The sequence below is a fragment of the Gobius niger genome (assembly GCF_951799975.1).
Source record: "Gobius niger genome assembly, chromosome: 20".
NCBI lineage: Eukaryota > Metazoa > Chordata > Actinopteri > Gobiiformes > Gobiidae > Gobius > Gobius niger.
This window is the reverse complement of record NC_136871.1, coordinates 7360192-7382062: the sequence shown is the minus strand read 5'-3', so window position 1 is coordinate 7382062 and position 21871 is coordinate 7360192. Positions and strand designations below refer to the sequence as shown.

Sequence of the window (21871 nt, the reverse complement as noted above, 5' to 3'; positions counted from 1 at the left end):
AGGAAGACTGCTCCAGTTTCCAGGAAGTAACAACAGGCTGAGTCTGTTAAATATTTCTGTCTGAAACCAAATTGCATTGGATTTAAGAGAGCTTGTGATTCAAAGTGGGTGGTGTCTGGTAGTGAAATATGTTTTCTAGTGAATGCACTTTATTTACAGTGCTGGCAAAATGTATGAAAAGTGTTGAATAAATGTGTTCACGCTCCAAAAGTAGAGAGCGTGAGCAGAAGGAGTTGTTGTTGCTCAGCTTGTGTAAAACAAATATTCGGTGCAAGGCAAATGTTTCCCTTTCGAATGTAGCTTCTTTGCTGTTGGTACAAGAATATCATTTTTGATACAAATTGGCAGTAATTAAAGATATTTATGTGTCTTGTTATTACCTCATCGGTGGATCAGGGAGAGTGGAGAAAAGGGAAACACATGATTTGCTCTGTCCCTGTGCTTTCCGTCTTTGAGACTCAGAGGAATAAACACAGCACTCATTTCTTTGAAGTTATGTTTGCTATAACACGCATTTTAAGAAACATAGCAAACTGTGCATGAGTTTTATTTGGAAGTGTTCCTGCTTTTGAGCTGGCTGCCTTTAAACTGGTCAGCTTAGTGGTTAGCACTTTTTTTCTGACAGCGAGAAGGCCCCAAGTTTAACTTTTAGTGCTGGATGGAGCCTTTGTGCGGGGGTTCTCCCATTGATTGCATAGATTTCCTTCAGGTTCCCCACTTTTAACTAACTAATCAATCATTGGAATAGGAACAGCGGACTCATATGACAAACATTCTGAAAGATAACAGATAAAGAAAATGTCCTGTAAGATCACAGAATTCTCTATAATTGTAAGAAAATGTGGTGTTGTCTCGTGTCTAGATTCCCGAGAGTTTATCGATTAGCATTAAATTTAATATGATTGTAAAGTGTTTCCCGTAGATTTCTGCTGAGACGATGCTGGTTCAAATGATCTGTATTTGATAAAGTTTTGGAAATAAAAATGTCTCGAAATGCTTCTATTCTAGTCTCTAAGCCATCTTAATATTGATTTTATGATATGGGGTCACCATATAGTCACTGGGAAACAGACTGAAGTGACCACTTGACCTGCCTGGGTCTGCATGCTTTGAAGGGCGATGGAAGAGACCTAACACCGTGGAGTCAGATTTTTTGAAGCCGGTGTCAGTCCGAAACTCAAAGTAATTTGGATGCCAGAAGCCAGACCCTTCAAACTGAACAAGAACACAGGTACAAATGTTTCTAGACAGTGTGGTGAGCGCTGTGGGAGCGGGTCAGCCACGCCAATCACTGTGAAGCTCAGGAGAGGCAAAAAGGGCACAAGTATTCACCAGACAGAAGGTTTAAGCAGATACCGATTTCCTTTAGGCCGAAGCCCTTGTCAGAGTGAAGTCCATCCAATAAACTGAAGTGGGCATGACACTTACACCACAAATTTGTAAGTATGATCTGTCCTGGTATTGTTTGAGGATCTGTAGGCACAGATTGACAGCCGAGCGCCCTTTAGTCTGCCGTAGTGCATCTATTGGCAGCTGCAGAAGCATCATGTCCAAGGGCAAGACACTTCACCCACTCTGTCTGTGAATGAACGTATACGAGTATGAGTGAGTGGTTGTCGGTGAGAGGGTAAGATGGTGCAGATTGGCAGCCTTAAACCGATGCTTTTCTAGCTCATCTCCATTAAATAGTGAATGGGGAAAGCCCGGGAGTTTTAGGTTTTGGACTTGTCTGTATTCAGCTCATGGATTTTGTCCAGCCTACATCGACAGACAAAGTTTGCATCTTTGCAATATCTTACTGTTATTTTATGTGGGCTAGCCACATGTATAATTCAGTCTGCAGGGCTTGTTATACAAATATAATATGTAATTTAGCCAGATTTTTCACATGGGTCGCTGTTGCCTGACTTTATAACCCCACTCTGCTGTACGAACAACTAGCATACTGCTATATTGGAGAACCCCAAAGGACACACAGTGAAAGTGCAAAAATAGTGTTTGTTTTCTTTCTGATTTCAATACCTCAGTCATTATAGATTTATTTGTAATAAAACATGTGTAACTTTATCACTATATTCCTGCTGTAGCCCAGTTAAAGTATGTACAGAGTCAGACCTAATGGCCCAATTATGGGCTAAATTATGTTGTGTGTGATTAATCAGGAAATGTCCCGGCTCTCCTGATTACCCAGCATGCCACTGTTGACCATACAAAATTTGAGTCAACAACAGGGCTACTAAACAAAAGTAAATGTCTAATTTTTATAGACGGGACCAATCAGGACTTGGTCAGAACAAAACCTAAATCCACTCAGACTCAGTTGGGTCTGAAGCTGAACTAAATACAGCTTGATTCTGTTGAAATTCCAATAAATCCTTTGCAACACAAGTGAACCACCTGGAAACACGATAGGTTCCCTCTGGCTGCTTTCCAAACACTTTAAACTTTATTTCATTGTTATTGTGAACCTCGCGACACCTTTCACTTCGCAGGAAAGCAATTAGACCACATTTGCACAGTCCCAGTAGAATATCGTCTTTCCACCATCTCACACAACGTGACCTTAACTCAAGCATTGAATTATGACAGGCGACATGCTTAGGTTCAGCCGCCGATCCCTATTAATCACCGCACTCCGGGGACGTCACATTTGAAACCCATTCGGTGTGTGTAGAGAGGACTCCATTTAGCTGAAAAATGCACTTGATATTTTAATGAATCCCCCAAGCACTCATGCAATTTGACTCGCAGTTCTACTCGAGTGCATTGTTTCTGGAAAAGTCTAAAGAGAACTTAAGTTTAAGGAACTGTCGAAATGATGTATGATTCACTTGTTCTAAAATGAAAACTAAGGTTAACAATTATCAAACTTCAAACTAGGGCCGGGGAATATGACATAAAATTGAGATCACGACATAAAAGATGATAGCGATATTATTGACACTAAAACATTAACACACGAAGACTTTTGTCTATGGGGTTAATGAATCGAAACTATTATATTGAATTATTTAAAAAATATAGAAACTACTCTATTTTAGAATTGATATCAAAAAAGCTTTCGTCCCAAGCAACAAAGAAGCTTCATTTTCATTTTTTAAAAAGCCTGGCCCCAAAAGTCTCCACAGTCATGTTTATGCTACTGTGTAGCTGAGCGTAGCATTAGCGGCGATCTCCGTCCGGACTCCTGCATGTAAATTGTATCAAGTCTACTGAATATTAACACCAGTATCCAAAAATGACAGGTCTGTGCTTTGTTCTTGTGGGAGAACAAACATGAAGGCGAAGACCTTGATTAAATATGATCATAATAGATACTATGCATGCTAAATTGACTGGATTAATCTTAAATTTAGTCAACTAAAACTAACATTGAAGAGAATTATTTGACTAAATCTTGACCAAAATTAAATGAAATTTTCGCCAAAGGACTAAGAGTAAAACTAACTTAAAGCAGAACTAAGTAACTTGTGTACCTCCTTGTTTACCTCCTTGTTCCTTTTCGTAGTCCCTCTGGGGGTAATACAACTGTTGATGGGATGATTGGGGGGTCTTTCATCTCCCCCCGATGTCTCTGGCCAGAAAACCACACTTGCATCTTTCCCTGCTCCGACTCGGAGGCCCAATACACACTCATGGATTCATAAAGAAGAAGCTAACAGGCTAAGGGGCAAAGCTAACTGTTGGCTAGCACCACTTTAGCATCTCCATTGTGTAATTGGGTTGTGGCACAATGTACAAAATCCTTCTGTCCCTTTGTCTTTTCTGTCAGAGTGGTATTTACTCTCACGGACAATTAATGAGTACAAAAAATGCTAGGACACCTGCCAGTAACTAGGGGCATGAGTCACTTAGTTCTGCTTTAAAATATGTTTTATCCTAAAAACTATAACAACGTCCACACAGTCACAGTGGTGTTGAGCTCCGTCAGTCCCTCACTCACTCTCTACATTCGCACCGGCGGGGAATGAAGTGTCTTGCCCAGGGACACAACAACAATCTGCACCAGTCGAAGCCAGTATTCGTACCGCTGACCTTTGGATCTGTGGATGAACAGCAGTTGCTATTTGCTCGCTTGCAAACACTCTGCAATGCATTAGATGTATGCATTCTCTATTCATCCAGGGAAATAATTGGTAAACATCTTCAGCTCAGTCCAGATTGCTATTTTTGGCACTTGATAAAAAAAAAGGGGGAAAAAAAGGAAATCGTGTTTTGCAAGAGAACCGACGTCTTGTTGCCAAAAGCCTCTAAACATACAGCATTTATGTGATGCTTCAACTCAAGATAATCCGCTTCTTGTGCACTCTATAACATGCATTTTAACACTGCCCGACTCCACGTATTGTGCTGCATTCCCACTGCCCGCTTAGAGTCCACGCTGTTAGCTGCTGGAGCTCCTCTTGAGCTGTATACTCTGGAGACCCCACAGCCCACAGCGCTGACTTTCCAATACCACGGACTCTGCCTCGACCAACAGTCTGAGGAGGAATTATTTCCGGAAGCTCCGAGCACGCTGGCGGGCACAGGGAGAGAGAGCGAGAGATTAGAAGTCCTCCCTCGCTCGGCAGAAATACAATAGGCTAAACCACCTGCTGGCTTAGAGCTGCTCCTCCACCACTGATGCTCGCAATCTCCTCGGCACCTCAAGGTCTTCCAGTCAGAACAACAATAAACTATGCGTGGAACTGTGGTGCAATTATTTGTATGGTCTTGTTAAGCTTGTCATTATTAACCTTTTTGTGGATTGTGACAAATGGAATTGAAATGTCACTGAAGGATTGCACTTTTCAAGCCTGTGTTACAAGCTGTTTCAGCCACAGCCGCCCCAGGGGTAGACTGACAGAAGCGAGGCTGCGAATCTGCGACCGCACCACCAACCACTCAGCCACACTCTCATTCATTATGGCCTATTGTACATGTTTTTATATAAATACATCATATACAAGCAAATACATCAGTGACCTATAGCCTGTCCCTGGATGGATTTTTTTTTTTTGGCTGCAAATTGAATAGCAGTAAACATAGATTTTACAAAATCACGAAAATTCAGCTTGTAAGTCAGAGTGACCTTTTAAAAGTCTGACATTTTTATTTTTCGTAGTCATGTTCTCTTGTACCTAGTTGCCGTGCCTCCTTTGCCTTATCGCTTTGTCTCACCTCTGTAGTCATTATTCATTCACGTCATACTCGATGGTAAACTAAGGTAAAAAAAAGGACTTCATCTTTGGAACCTTTAAGGGGGACAGTAAATGGAATTTGCATGAAATGTTATTGTTATAATGGGTAAATTATCAACATACACGTGCCCTTTCTTTTCCTCTGGGTGCTCTGGTTTCCTAAAAACATGTACAATAGGCCAGGATGAATGATGTGTGTGAGTGAATGTATGGTGGTGGTCAGAGGTTGCCACAGACACTTCCGTCGGTCTTCCCCAATGGCCGCTGGCTGCTCTGCTTTTTGGCGACAACACTAGGGGCCGCCATTGCTGTAGTACCTGCATATCGCCGCTAGTCTCCCATTGAAATGCATTGGACTTTAGACACGTGAAAAACAACTTCAGAGCCTAGTTTTCTTAAACTTTCTACAGCTAGATATTCCTCCTGTGATGACGCTGGGTTAGTTACAATTAAGGGGACCAGGCTGGTTTTCGTAAGAACATTTTTCGATATCTCGTACTACTGAGGGCCGAACTGTTAGCATTGGAGCAGCGCGAGCTACACGTCACGCAAGGGCCGAGTCTACATTGAAGATCTCGCCCTTATGGCCTTTTTAGGCATATGCTTCATCAGAGCTGGGGAGGGGGAGTCTGTAAACTTGCCATGATTTCCCCCTCGAGCGTAGTCATTGTGGCAAACGGGGAGGAGTGAGAAGCAGACCTCTATTCTTTTTAACGATCTATGGTCCAAGTATGGAGTGAATGTACAATTGTCTCATGTAAAGCGCTTTGTGACTACGTCTGTGAAAGGCGCTATATAAATAAAGATGTTCTTCTTCTTTACTTTCCGTCACTGTGGCGACCACCCATGCAGCCTGTCATTCAAAAAATACATCATATATAAACAGACAAGCAAATAAATAGATGGCGTATAACCTGTCACCGTATGGAAAAGTCAGTCTCGCTTTTCAGAGCTTACATTGTTCAGTAACCTTTTTGGTCTCTTGTGACTATTATAAACGTGAGCGAAACTTTCTTGCACACACTTTGCAATGACCTTGTAAAAGTGTGATTTTTTTTTTTTCTCCCCATTGTCATGTTCTCTTGCACCTATTTACCGCGCCTCCTTTGCCTTATCGTTTTGTCTAACCTCTGCGTGCCTCTGATCGCCACAGGAGCGTGTCTTACCCCCCTCCTGCGTTCTCCCGTCAGTGTTTGCCCCGAGTATTAGGGCCTGGTTGCCTGGTTGGATAGAATTAATTGATTAATGCTTTTATCCAATTAGTGCTCCCTCATGCAGTTAATCAGCTGGCGGAGACAGGGGCCGCTCCGTCAGTCGGACCGAAGGCAGACAGATGTTGAGGATCCGCCGTGTGATGAACAATGACCTTTTCTCCTTCTTGATTATTTTTTTTTTATTCACATACGGCTGGGTATAAAGGGTTGTCACTGAATCACAGCTCAGGTTCTGATGAGAAATTCTATCAGATGTTTGAGCGAATAATATGTTGGCAGAAGATGGGCAAAGACTATTGACTATCAAATTTACTTTTGCAGTTATATTGCTCTATTTTTATTGATCGTTTGTGCCTAGTTGTATGGTTAGGAATTGTGGGTCCATTATAACATTCCCGACCACCCAGAAAATACCAAAATGTTGAAAAACTGTCATTCTTGAGTTTGAACTTCGCTCTGCGGCTGTCGTGAAGCCACCAAAACAGGACTCCTCGTGTAAAGAAATAAGCTTTGCCTATGTGGAGAAAGCTTTGCATCCCATTAACTGTTTCTGCTCGTCGTCTGACTTCACTGTGCTTTAGCGAGCATTTATCCACAAATAGCAGGGCAATTGTCATCAGATAAATATCATTGCTGTTTAAACTGGTTGTCAAACTATTCCCGGATCAGCCCCCGCTCCAAAAAAACCCGTCTGGACTGCAGAATAAACATTATGGACCCGGTGCTTCTAATTGCAGGCTGTTTAGACGTGCAGGTGCCGGTGGTTTTGATCACATTTCTGCGGCGTGGAGATTGCCCACAGCGGGACTGGCGGCACTGGTTAGTTTCTCTCGGGACATGGACAGTGATTAGGGCGTATTCAGGCCAGCAAAGTCCTTTGGTCCGCTTCTTTGTTTCCGGATCAAAAGCAGACTTTTTTGAACTATATTTTGTAAACACATACAGGTGTGTGATGATCGATGCTCCCACTGGACAGCAATGGCTACAACAAATGAAATGAAAATGAATATTTGATGCTTACTATGATAATAAAAGGAACGTAAGAGGCTAAACCACTTACCAGCTCAGCTTCACCGGAGCAGCCGGAGGAAGAGGTGTTTTGTGCGGATTAAGGTTCGCCTGCCGAGCTTGTTTCTATCATGTCCACGGCACAAACTGTTGGTCTTGTTCTTCCACTCTTCTTAATTGCGTCTCGTACTATCATTTTGTTTAGCAAAATTTTTTCTACTTTGACATCGCGGCTGTTCAGGAGACCGTTCGAAGCCCCTCTCCTTCATTTTCTTGCTAAACATGCTGAACACGAACGCATTTCTGTGTGTCTTTTCTAGCAGTTGGGTTAGTGCATCTGCCCAAATGTCCAGGAGGCACAGTGTCTCCTCGTTGCTCCAGGTCTGTCCACGGCTCATTGTTTGAAGCATCCATCCAGTATTAGCGTTAGCAGCAGCGTAGGGCTAATTTTTTCCCACGGTGCCTTGCTACGGTGGCTTGTTAAGCCCAAAAAGGCATGTATCCCGCAGTTGTTTCGGATCAATAGTGTTTTATATTCACACCTGAAGCGAACCGCACCAGAGTCCGTTTGGAAGTGGACCGAGACCACCTGAAAGTGTAGGTTTCGGTCCGGTTCTTTGATAAACACCAGGATTCGTTTGTTGCTGAAGGTCTGAATGCACCCTAACTCACAGTGGGATAAATAAAGTTTAGAAGTTTGGTCAAGGAATACTTTATTAATCCCTGTAGGGAAATCCGTTCTCTGCATTAGACCCATCTTCAATGTTTCGGTTGTTGCGCCATGTGGAAGATCGTGTCCTATGACTTAATTGTTCTAACTCCAACTTTATCTTTTCTTTTCTTACAGGTCTCTCCCATAACCTGCTTGTGAATCCCTGGATTTGGCGGACATAACCTGAACAGGAAGCACTGAGATGTCATCGCGACATATGGATCATTATGGACGGAAGAAAATCCTCACTATTACAAAAATCAATTCACTTTAAGGATTTTTCCTTAAGTCTGCTGTGACACCAGAGACTCGGGTAAAAGGTGGATAGCGACATCACTGGACCTGGCCTTGAACACTACTTTAATGAAAATGTAAAATCCACAGAGATCCCTTTTTTTGTGAATTGGTCCCTAATTGGATTAATCCTTGCAAGCATCAATAGAAGAATATGTCCTTTTGGTTGGTCGCATAGATTTAAGTCCTCAATATGATCATCCCATTTCTGCAAAGATATTTATGACCAACCAAAGCCAACCTTAAGACTATTTAAAATTCTATAGTTTTTGCTGGATTTCTTTCTTCACGTTTTACTAAATTCCCATCATGTGGACCTCCGGGGCACGGACATTGTTGGCAGTGGTCATTTTTTTACGCTACTGTAGGTTTGGCTTGAGTCAAACCACAAGGACTAGCGCAATAACCTCAACTAAGCCCGGAATCGATCGGGTTAAAAGAGGATGGGTCTGGAACCAGTTCTTTGTGGTGGAAGAATACACCGGGACGGAGCCGCTTTACGTCGGAAAGGTAAGACATCAATGCCAGACAAATGTAATTAAAGTTTGAGAGCTGCATTAGAGGAGTAATAGGAGCGTTTGAAGCTCTCATCAGTTCATACGACTTGACTTTCCATTGAAGGGGCAACGTAATAAGCTGTAAACATTCAGCGGCCCATTTGCATATACATTTACAAATGGGATTTCAAAGCGAGATATTACTTTTATAGATTTATTTATGGCTCAAGGCGCACTCGCTTGTCAACATGTTTGTGTATGCGCCACGTTATTTCAAAGTTATGGCTTAGAAGATAATAGTCGCCTTTGATGCACGTTAAGTAATGATTTCTTGGTTTGGTGGTCGCTGAACTTTTAGGAACTGCATAATAATCAGTAATCACTTAACTACTAGAAAGTGTTCATTATAACTAGTCTTTTTTAACCTTCAAATTTAGAAAGTTGAATGTTATGACAAACCTCTGTGGCGCCTGGACTTTCAGGTTTAGTCGTGGTTGACTTTTGCTTTAGGCCAGGGCTATTCAAAATGTTTTCATCGTCAGGTGAGCGGCACATTTGTTGGTCTTGGGTCTGGATAGGTGGTGGCAGGTGATTGGGTGGTCGTCCAATCAGTGAGTCTAGAAATGGGGAACCAACCACAGTGTGTAGTGTCGTAATTATTAAGCACAATCAAAAAAAAAACGCACATCCCTATTTAAGCCGTGTGCTGGATCAAAAAAGGGCAGCAGATGCAATGAGAAAGAAAGTCCGCACAACCGCGTGATTAGCTCCCAAATTGAATGTAGCTCACACCAAATGTGACATTTCGGGCTAAGTGCCCTTCATCAGATGTGAATTTAGCATTAGGCACAGTGTGTGCTTGATTGCACAAGGCAGTCACATGATACATGTCGGCGACTTCAATTTGTTTACATTGCATTGTTTACATGATACATGTTTTTACAATTTCTATGTACAAGATTTCTATGTACAATAGACGGTGGCGCAGTTGGTAGAACGGGTCGCCTCGTGATCGGAACTTCGTGGGTTCGAATCCCAGCTCACACAAGTACACACTGTCGTTGTGACCTTCGGCAAGACACTTCACCCTCCTTGCCTCTAGTGTCTGCGTACATTGGTGTATGAATGAGAGTGTGAATGGGTGACTGATTCCTTACTGTAAAGACCTGATAAAGGTAGAAAAGCGCTATATAAGTTGAGTCCATTTACCATTTACCATACTATACAAATTTTGTAACATATGCAAATGTGATTTCCATAGGACCAAAATCATATTCATAACCATACACGCATCATGGTACCAGTCATATGGAAATGTAATGCTTGATTATGTAGGTGTGTCCTAGCACCACAATAGCACGTACACAAAAACAGTTGTGCATATTACAAAATAAACCAAAACACTGCAGCGATGGTCCACCAGTGACTGCCTTGTGCAAGCAAGCACACTACATAAACAGGTGGGCCTAATGCTGCATTCATGTCTGATGTAGGGCACTTAGCCCGAAACGTCACGTTATAATATTTATTAAACCTGCAGTAAAACGTTCCATCGCTGCCAATTCAAATGTGGATCCGGATCCGAGGGCTGGATTTGCCCCCGGGCTGCACTTTGGGCACCTCTGGTTTAGATGGTCCTTGTTTTGTCTTGTTCTGTCCTCATGTTGGCGTAGCCAAATGTTACAGAAGTGAATCTCTAGATTTTTGATATTATGTGAAAGGTTTAAGAATCATTGAACTACACAATCGCAGAGCACCACAGATAGCATAAGACAACAGCAATCTTTTAGTTTGCTGTTGCACCAAAGTCCTCACATCCTCTGTCCAAACAGATGGATTACATTGTGATGAAAGCGTCGACAAATGCTCAGACGTTACAACCCAAACATGACCCGTGCTATAAATACCATTTTTACTTAAACAATTACTGACAATGAACAAGTGTCAAAGTGAATCTGCTTCTCTTCAGCGCTGTGCCGTGTTTACATCGGAAAATAATCACTTCTCGCTCTCGCCACGCCTCGGATCTCTGTCCAGTCATCTGTCACTGTTCCCAAATGAACTGCAGTGATCTGACCAGACCGGACAGCGTGGATAATTTGATCGGCTTACATGTGACACCATATGAAAAGATGCCATATCAGTACAGACAGCCTAAGATCTAGCAATGACTCATCCAAACCACGAACATCAATCATGCACAACAGTCTATACCAACACAGCTAATCGTTTGGACATGGCAGGCTAATGTGGCATTTGCATAATATTGATCTGTCTGTCGTTGCATACTGTGTATTCATATCCTGCTATTTATTCCTGCCTGTGTTGTTTTGTGCTGATTTGCAGTGCATTGATACATTACCTTACTAGTCTGTCAGAGTTTCACCAACTCACCACCCAGTGATCACTGATCTGTCTCTGATCCAAAAATAAAAACAAAGATATTAATTCTTGAAAACAATGCTGCTCCGCCTGTGCCATGTGTTTGTTCTGCAGTGATTTGCAGCACTCCCTGTGCTTTAGATGTGGCTTTTTTATTTCTTAATTACAGGTGAATAAAAGCAGAACACGCAATGCAATAATCATGAGGCTGTTTTGGGCCTATGCAGTGTTGTTACGCAATACTGTAGCATTGTTACGTGTTTACACAAAGAACTACCTGAAGAATTATTTGTCATTCTTCTAAGTACAACAGAAGTCTATGCAAGGTCTAAAGTAGGTCTCATCCAGGTCTAAAAGAGGACTAAATCCAAGCAGTTCAACACAAGCAGGAGGACCTAAGGAGGACAAAACAAGAATAGATGTGAATAATATTAAAATGCATGAACCTGGAAATACTGCACAATAATACAAATCAAGAAAATGTCAAAGCTTTCTTCAAATATCACTCTGATTGAGTGATGACATGAACATGTCAAGTACAAGATAATAATTATATTCTGTTATGAAACACATTCAATCAACGCCCCAAAAATATTGTTCAGTCTCTTCTTTTGTTCACATTGTTTGCTTTTTTCCACCACATCTTTCTTTAGCCAATCCCAGATACATGGCTGTATTAATATTCAGTCGATATACATTCCTACGGTGAGTTAAAGAGTGTCTGTCTGGAGTGGGTTCATCACAGGACAGAGTACATTGGAGGCAGTTAACTGATATGAGAGGGCTGCAGCTCCAGGGACCGACACAGCGGGTAGAGCCCAGATGATTTTATTAGGAAAATTATCTCAAGTTATTGCACTTCATACGACTGGGGAACTGGCCAGTGCTATCTGTGCTCTGGGTATTACTCCATGAGTCAATGTCTTTTACTTCCACACATAGACTCATTGAACTTTAAAAGTCAGTTTGGAAAAAGTTTCAGAAAGGGGAAAAAAAATAAAAATTTGGTCTCATTCAGCTCTACAAAGTTTTAACAGCAAAAGTAAAAATCTGTTGCTTACAAGTATAGGGAGCATCATATGCATTTATAATTGTCCTTGTGCGTTAATCACATTTTTAAATGGAACAACTAGCCTGGTTGAGTTGAGGACATTTCACTTCTATTCACAGAAGCTTCTTCTTCGCTCTTGTTGTCAGAATGTGACACTGGACCATAGCCAGAGGGGTCTTTATACAGTAAGACTCAGGCCCCTCACAGGAAGAGGGAACCAAAACGTTATTTACAGTATCACTTAGCAAGTCTTTGTAGCCAGTGGGCAGAGATGACCCTTTAGCAATAACAAAAGAGGGTTGATCTCTAATGGCCTGTAAGACCGCGCTGGCTTGGGTCCAGTGTCACATTCTGACCACAAGAGCTGAGAAGAAGCTTCTGTGAATAGAAATGAAACGTCCTCAACTCAACCAAACCCAGTCCTGTCGACGATTTAAGCTTCTGACAAATAAGACTTTGAGACCGATGATCTCGCTTCCAAAGGAGGCCCGGCCAGTCAGGTCAGTCGCACGCGTCAAAGTCATTACAAATTACATTGCACACAACAGAAGAAGGCAAACAGAATCATTTCAAATATAGTCCCCGTACCCCCTGCTTGCTGCTATACTAATCATCCACTATAGAAGGGCCACTCACGACCCTTAACTGGCAGCTGATCTGACACTCCAACACTTTTCTTACCCACTTCCATAGTTTCCACATGATTGGATTGCAGGCCTATTATTAGTTTGAAACGAGGTGACTCTTATTTCATGATGGAAGAACGGCGTGTTTTCTTCCCATGGCCATGTTACATTCAGTGTTACTTTGACAATAGCTGCCTGTCTGTAAGTCAATGTTTTCCACGTCCTGCTTTCTCCATTCAGATGATTATACTTTTGTGCTCATTATTGAGATATTGTATGAGTTTGTTTTCGCTGAACTTTCTTGCCCTTGAGAGAACAATGAGAAATGCACCTTTTTCCTTCCCAAGGCAATTGGCGACATTGTGGCTGAGTGGTTCAAGTCTTGCTTCATAGAAAGAAGGATGAATATTCAGTCCCTGGATCGTATTCGGATCTTTCTGTTATTTTGTACATTTTTAAATCCAACATTCATGCGGCTGTTTGTCGGGCCATGTCTATTGTGTATATTTTGTTAATTCGGAGATAATCCAATTTTGCTATGTGGACTTATTTTTATTTTTTAACAATTTATGTTACATGTTGAAAAACCTCCCAGTTTGTCACTGAAGATGGTCAGTCTTCTTCTCCTTCTTCCTCATCATCTTCATCTTCTTTGGCTTCTTCTTCTTTGTGTTCTTCTTTGTCCTCATCATCGTCCTCTTCTTCTTCATCTTCTATTTAATCTTCTTCATCATGTTCTTCTTCATCTTCCTCTTCCCCTTCCTCTTCATGCTCTTCTTTGTCTTCTTCTTCATCTTCTTCATTGTCTTCTTCTTCGTCTACTTCTTCTTTGTCGTCTTCTTCTTCTCCCCCTTCATCTTCTTCATCTTCTCCTTCATCCTCTTCTTCATCTTCTTCATTGTCTTCTTCGTCGTCTTCGTTGTCTTCATCTTTGTCTTCTTCTTTGTCCTCATCTTCTTCTTCTTCATCCTCTACCATCTACTTCATCTTCGTCGCCATCTCCTTCTTCTTTGTCGTCTCTTCTTCATCTTCCTCTTCATCCTCTTCTTTGACGTCTTCGTCTTCTGTGTCTTCTTCATCTTCTACTTCATCCTCTTCGTCTTCTTGTTTGTCTTCTACTACTATTATCAGTAGTCGTATAATCATTATTATTATTTTAATTCATCTTATTTATGTTATTATTTAATCTTTTTTGTTGTTGTATATTATTGTCTAAGCATGATGTGTCAGTAAAAAAAGAAAAACAATTCTACAAATGCAGTCAAACCTGTGCTAAGGTGTAGCACAGGAAATTTGCGTGTTGCCCTCACCAAAACAAGTCTGAAGAAAGCAAAAGGCTGACACGTGCTGAGAGCGAAAGAGGGAAAGGAACTAAAAAAACAAACATGACAAATCAGAACAAAACAAAGACACTGGGTATATTTAAATGAGAAAGGATATCAAAGGGTTAAAAGATAAAATAAATATATATAACAAGACTAAACCAACTCTAAACTAGGGCTATACTTCAAATAAAAGAAAACGATTAAAGCAGTTCGGAACAACCTAAAAGAGGACAGCAACCCTTTTCTTGATCACAGCCCGAAAAAGGTTCTAATCCAACAGATGATGAAGTAAATTGATCAAAGCGTGGGGACCGATATAAACGTTTGCGGCATGTTGGTTTATTAAAAAGCAAAAAATACAAAGGCTATTGTTTTCTCAAAGCAATTTTGGCAGCGCGTTCACTACGCTCACTACAAAATACTTCAAAGTGTCTGAGGCCAATTGGAGAACACAAATGAGAGGCAGCGTTACACTCGCTAATGCTGTTCTCCACACTCTAATCACAGAACTCTTTCCGCCTGATCCCAGTTATAATTAGTCAAATCTAGGTCCAGGAGAACAGCAGTCATCAAAAGACAACACAGCAGCCCAAGATCGATGGGCTGAAACTACAAACTGGAAAACTGGGTCTTTTTGGGCACTTTGAATCAAACAACCGCGCTTTCCACAAAGATCAAATGCATCTTTTGTTCTTCAGGCAATAAGCTCTTTTGTTTTCCGTCCTCCCTATGGGCTTTGTACAAACAGCCACATCAGAGAGACGAGGACAATAAATGCATTTGTGTTTCTGTCCACTCGCTGAAAAGACTAAAGCGCGGGGTTTACTTTGTACTTGCACTTGCTGTCCTATTTGTGTATATGTTACGCTTTCCTGTTAAGCTGTGTGTATTTCACAGAATTATCTTCTACAATTTGCACTTGTGTGTTGTACCTTTCTGTGTGTAGTGCATGTTCTCTCCAAGTCTATATGGATTTCATCTTGGGGCACCAGTTCACGCTGCCGGGTAGAATAAAGCGTTTTTGGAAATTGTTTTATTTCTATATGATACTTAATTAATTTCGTTTAAAGGGGCTGGATGCAAGTTTGCCATTTTATACTCACTACTGCCACCTCAGGTCATATGTGTAACTGTACCTTCTATGTTAAGCTCGTGCATGACGGCACTTCGGACCCGAGTTAACACCTTTTTGAGTGACAGTGCAGGATTTTAGAGGCCGTTGTGGTGAACAGGTCTGGGCTCATTCTACACAATAGGACATGGCTGGAACATGTAGGGGGAGGAAAATACTTAATTTCAACATTTTTAAACTCTGTATAGTCCCTTTTAGTAACTATAAACAATTTTAATGTAGGACACAATACTATGTTTTAGATTTTCCCATGGATGTTTGGATTTTCCTTATATTCATGTTCAATATTTATCAGTGAGTTCCACAGTTTATAATCTAGTAGGACACATGTAATAGCAGGTCTGTGTTCTGCATAAAACAAGAGGAACCAAAATCAGTGTAAGGCTAAATTCAGGACAATATCAGAGCTCACTTCAGTGACAGATAATGCTAACTTCGCCTAAACACAACTGTTACATGTAGTTGTGCGAAAGGGCTTTTAATGTAAATCTTATTGTAATCTGTAGTTAAACTTACTCACACTGTAGCGGCAGCTCCTGTCTCTGCCCCTGTTTCTCCGATCTTTTTTGGTGCAGCTCCAAATAAACACGACCGCGTGTCCTGAGTCTGCCGCACGGTAAAACACGGACCGGATCAATGAAAAACGCGGACTCGGACTTAATTGAGCAGCGTAGTATTCCATAAAACAAAACCCGGAATGGATTAGCGGGACGGATTTTGTAAAGACTCTCGTTTTATCGATCTGAGATTGGCGCTGCATAACAAAAGGCTATCATCCTGACAGGGCGGGGTTCAAAGGAACAGGCCACCGTTTTTCCATGCTGAGATATGTTTTTACCTGAGCTTAGACGAGTTGATGTGTACCTGTCTGGTCTTGTACGTGCCCGTAGAAGAGCTTGGTATCTTCCAACTTCACCCCCGTTTGGAGCTATAGGAATCCATTGGGAAAGGCCAAATGGTAGTCAAAGACCAGACAGGTACGCATCAACTCGTCTAAGCTCAGGTAAGAGCATATCTCAGTATGGAAAAATGGTGGCCTGTTCCTTTAAGGCTCATTCATACTTCACAAGACGCAAGAACTTGTTATTCTTTGCACCCTCAGCTGCAAGAACAAAATGAAGTAGCCATGGAAACGTTTTGTAACTGACGACAGTTCCACGGCGACGAGGCAAAAGTCTGTTTCAGGTCATGTCGGGCGCAGCCATCTTTAAATGCTTCTTCTCGGGTTAGCTGATTCTGTCCCGAGTCGGAATTACGGAGTCGGTGCACGTTTCAGTTGAAATTTCCAAGTCTTCTTTTTATCTTTTTTTCATTTTTTTTATTGAACAGTAATAGCAGAGTTACGAACACATATGCCAGGGGAGCAGCAGCACTTAAAAAAGGTTGAAGCATCAAGAGTCTTAATAGCTTTGGGGTTTGAAGAGGAATATATTGATGCTTTGTATTGCATCATTTCGAGCAAATAGAGTCGGAGCTCGGAAATTCTGACCTCCGAGATCAAGTGAACGCACCAATAGATAAAGGCAACGCTCCATAGCAGTTTGACTTCTTCTATGTCACTTCCTGTCAGTGTCCAATAAGGAAGTGAACCTCTAAACATCAACAAAAAAATAAACTTTGCTTACTTACTTCTGCGAGCCTTCATAAATAATTACCTTCCGTTACTTAGACAGAAACTGGGGCACCAATTATTTGGATTAATTGTTACTGGAACATCTAAGGTTATTTATAAACGCCGTTATTCCAAACACTGCCGATATGTCTTTATTCTAGCATGAGTAATTTCTCCTTCGAACAGCAGATGCCAAACTAAGGTGCCTGGAAAATCAATCCTCGCTCATGTGTCTTTTCCACACACACATATACATTATTTCAAATGAAAAATAGAAAATGAACTGCATTTTTACCACCCTCAATTCCACATGATATGCTCAGTTTCTGTAAAAATGTTGACACATTCCCATACATTGTATTAGTCATTTTAATCCGACAGCTTGATTTGTTTTCTATTTCCTGGTTTTCCATTGAATCCAGTTTTTCGGCGTCAGCACCTCTCAGCCGATACATCCCTTCTCCCTCTGTGTTTTCCCTACACTCTGGCTGCCATTATCTCCCGCGGTCTTGACTCGTACTTCGCCCGTCTCTCTGCTCTTCTTCGTCGGAGCCGGCTCTACCTGCGCTGCTGTCGATCTCCCGCAGTCCCCTTGTTAGCACTTTGAAGATGTTCAGATCAGAGAGCCTGACAAGCCACGGTGAAATGTGGCAGGCCTCCCCCTGATTACACAGACTTAAATATAAGACGGCCCGTTTGCTCCCACTTTGAAAGCTTCAATAAACCAAAGGATACGGAGTGGAGTTGTGACGCTTTCATCCGAACTGGAAATGAACAAACCTTGCTGTCATAAGATGTGCACTACGCACTGTTGTCTGCAGATACACAGCTAAAGAAAAGGACGTCGGCTTGGTGAACATTCTGTATTGAAGGTTTTTCTTTTCCTGCTGTAGATCGATTCAGGCTCCATTCCTCAACTGTGTTTGAGGTTTTGTGATTAGATTTGTGGCTTTTTCATTTAGCTGGTGTTAGCTGGTTTTATGTGTGATATCCCCTTCTCCAAATGTTTGTTTATTAGGACCCCAATTATAAGTATAAGTATAGTCTTCCTGGGGTCCTCATCATACAAGTGACAGAAATAGTCCATACGACAACTGAAAGTATTTCTTCTGCACTCTTTGCTTCTAGAATAACTTTTAATGATGATTTATGGTTCATTAATTTATTTTTAAATGTAATTTATGGACTTACTTCTGTAATGCATTCTTCCGTGACCACGGACAGGATATTTAGCACAGAATATATTACTGCTATAGTTGCTGTCTGTGCAACCAATCAAACTGTGAGTTTGATTAATTTGAAGGGACTATACAGAGTTTGAAAATGTCAAAATTATGTATTTTCCTCCCCCTACATGTCCTAATGTGAAGAATGAGCCCAGACCTGTTCACCACAACGGCCTCTAAAATCCTGCACTGTCACTCAAAAAGGTGTTAATTCGGGTCCGAAGTGCTGTCATGCCCGAGCTTAATATAGAAGGTGCAATTACACGTATTACCTGAGGTGGCAGTAGTGAGTATAAAGTGGCTAACTTGCATCTAGCACCTTTAAGAGTATTTCTGCAGCAACATCTGACATGAATTTGTCATGTTTCTTTTGCAAAAGCATGGCCGATAGTGTTGTTCGCCGCCACCATCATCATCATTATCATGCTCTACTATTTACAATTTGGTTAAATGTTCCAGAATACCTTTCAATAATAACATGTCATTTATTCCTCCTTCTTGTTATTATCATTTGGCAATGTTAAGGATATAATTCTGCTCAGGGAAAGCAAACAAACAAATACATAACATTGTTCTCAGTGCCAACCCACCTGTTGAGTTTCTTTATTAGTATTGTGCATTACGAATGAAAGAAACTCGAGCTGTCACCGTTTTCTGCTTGTTAGCTGAGACGGCGGGTCACCTGTAGCCTGCAGAGAGGTGATACATGGGCGTTGAGTTTTACATTAATTAAAGAGGAAAAGGTGAGAAGATCAGCACTTGTTTACAGGCACACCTCTCACTGAGGTCAGATCCTCTCACTGAGGTCAACCCTCTGCAAACTATGTGTACAAAGCACCCAATGTGAGAATGTGCACACATGCATTTACTGCTTTGCTTAGGGTCATAGTTCAGTTATATGAATTTTCTACATAGAATATGTTGCATATAATTGTTTTTGATATTTTCTGCGAGTGATAGTTTATGATAGTTTATGTATCAGGACATTAAAGAACTGGCTCAGTTATTGGTCAAGTGGTCAGGGTTTCACCACAGAGTTGTGAGTTTGAGTCCCAGCTTTGACAATTTGCTGAATTTCTCTCCTCGATGCCCTGTCTAATAAAACCTACAGACCAAACAAATCTTAAAAAAAAGGATAGTGAAGAGCTTTTGCACAGGCAACGTTTGATATCTAAAATCCTGAAATGCAATAGTGTTTTTTCAACACAGGATGGCTGTAGGATGGAAATAGCACAGTACACGTGTAATGGTGTTATTATGGAGTTTATATATGAACAGTACACACCTCAAACTTCATATGGTAATATGATAAATCATAACCCCAGCCCTAATCCCCCATACAGTTTACCCTCACCAGCTTCTGAAGATAGAAGTAAAACATCCATCAACCTGTCCAGTCGACAATATTTAAATTGCTACGAGGAAGATTTCCTGGATAACTAAGAGCCGACACAAATACATTTTGTTCTATCTTATTATCTCATGTCTTTTTTATTAGTATTATTATCAGTAGTAATCTAATACTACTAGTAATCTGAATTATTTGAATGAAAATGGTAAGGGAGTCTGTGTGTTTTAACCACACTGCCATGATATTACTGTGCTGTAAAGAACAACCACTATTGCAATCGTGCTCATTCAAAAAAGAAAAGAAAAAAAAAGGTCACGTTAAATAGTCATATTTTGCGTAGTAAGTATTTGACAGGCCCATCCTGAGCCTTGCAGCGTGGTTGGGAGAACAATGGCTCACTGCATTATATGCCACTGTCCTTGAACTCTGCCGTTGTGATTTTTGGGTCCAATCTCGTGAAACCATTACGGCCACGTTTGCACCGCTGGTTATTTTATGCTCAGCAAGCGACATCCGGGCGGTGACCTTTCGTTTACTCAGAATGACTTCGCTAAAGCTTACTGTGTGTTTTTCTTGCTGCCAACTTGAATCACTGCAGCGAGCACAGAGTGACGGACACATGGCTATATCTGGCCTGAGGGGGGAAATAGCATCATTGCAGCACAGTGATGAACTTGGCCCTTCGTTTGTACACGAGTGTGTGCGTAAGACCTTGCATGTTGCGGGGCTAAAAAGTGCGTGATTGTGTGAACATGTGATGACGATGTTTCATATTAAGTCGTGTCAGCCAAATGCTGCCAAACCAGGAAGGGTGTTAAAAGCACTGGCTGTAGGGTCACGAGTGCTTGACCTGCGGCCAGGGAGGTTGTAAGTAGGACAATGATGGGAGGATGGGGGAAAGGTTAGATGCAAAATAAGTAAATGTCCCACCTTTTCTGAGCACTTTTGGAGTTCTGGTTGTTGCTTGATCTCTCAGGTTTTTCTATTGTCACTGACTGATGTGATGTAAAGTAATGATTTTGTTTATTATGTAAATAAGTTCATTTGTTGAAAACATGAGGATTTCTTACTATTATACCTTACACAGTTATATTTTAATAATTGTTTTGTGAATTTTAAAGTGGACGAGCATTGGAAAATAAGCACCAAACACATAAAGAAAAAGAAATCAAATGTTCTGTCAAGTGTGCGGCTCATCATTTAAAAATGCTTCATTATTCACTGTCCCCTGTCTGTCACATCCTCCACTTAAAGGGACTATACAGAGTTTAAAAATGTTACTATTAAGTATTTTCATCCCCCTACATCAGGGGTCTCCAACCTTTTTTACCTGGCGAGCTAATTTTACACAACAAGAACGTCGGAGAGCTACTTATGCTTCAAAAACACTTGTGTAAAATGCGACTTAGTGGACTTCACCCTAGAAAATTAGTATTTCAAAGAAAATGACTCTAGTTTAGTCCTTATACTTTACAAAATTGACCAAACTGTTCACAGATTGTGTTCAGCAAGTTCAGAACACACAGAAAATGCATCTAAAATTTGAGTTCAAGCGTGCAGAGATGTAGAAAGTCTTTGGTGAGCTACTGGTAGCTCCCGAGCTACCTGTTGCCGATCCCTGCCCTACATGTTCCAGCAATGTCCTATTATGTAGAATGAGCACAGACCTTTTCCCCACAACTGCCTCTAAAATCCTGCACTGTCACTCAAAAAGGTGTTAATTCGGGAACCTGCAGTTACGCGTAAGACCTGAGGTGGCGGTAATGAGCATAAAAATGATCTTTGGTGAACTTGCATGTAGTCCCTTTAAAGTTCAAGTTGCTGAAAGAATAAATACACTAAGACTAAGTGGAAACAAAGAAATAAAGAAATATACAAAATATGCAATGAAGTATATTACTTTGCTAATTTGGAGGAATATTTCTTAAACAATCATTGATTCACTTTTGGTCACACATCTTAATTAAAAAAATGAACGCTTTTGTTTTTTAAATGAACATATGTATCTCCTTATGGAACAAGCCTTAATGATGTGATACCTGCTTTTGATAGAGCCCAGCCCATAACCTCTGTCTGTCAGCAGAAGGGCACTGGTCATCTGCATTAACCATTCCCTCTCCTCACCCCACCTCGGCAACGGCGCAGGTGAAGGCTCTCGCTCGTCCCTGTGGACCCACCATCACAGCTGTCTTGTTAAAAAGACACCGCGCTTGTATGTGATTTACACCTTTTCTGCACATTGTGCCCTTCACGGGATGTGG

General features: G+C 41.2%; 1 protein-coding gene and 2 long non-coding RNA genes across 3 annotated transcripts in view; 2 read left to right on the top strand and 1 right to left on the bottom strand.

Annotated features, from left to right (window-relative positions):
* LOC306980129 overlaps positions 1-8351 on the top strand; it is a 169491-nt gene extending 161140 nt beyond the window's left edge. Inside the window, exon 3 of the long non-coding RNA XR_013793992.1 lies at positions 8250-8351. This is a non-coding gene — a long non-coding RNA (uncharacterized lncRNA). The remainder of the gene's footprint in view (positions 1-8249) is intronic.
* Positions 1-21871, bottom strand: part of LOC306980134 — a 452652-nt gene that overhangs the window by 82781 nt on the left and 348000 nt on the right. The gene's annotated exons all lie outside the window — the stretch shown is intronic.
* Positions 8550-21871, top strand: part of cdh22 (cadherin 22) — a 170803-nt gene continuing 157481 nt past the window's right edge. Inside the window, exon 1 of the mRNA XM_079579254.1 lies at positions 8550-8918. Within this exon, the coding sequence (XP_079435380.1) occupies positions 8718-8918 (201 nt within the window). The 5' untranslated portion in view covers positions 8550-8717. The remainder of the gene's footprint in view (positions 8919-21871) is intronic.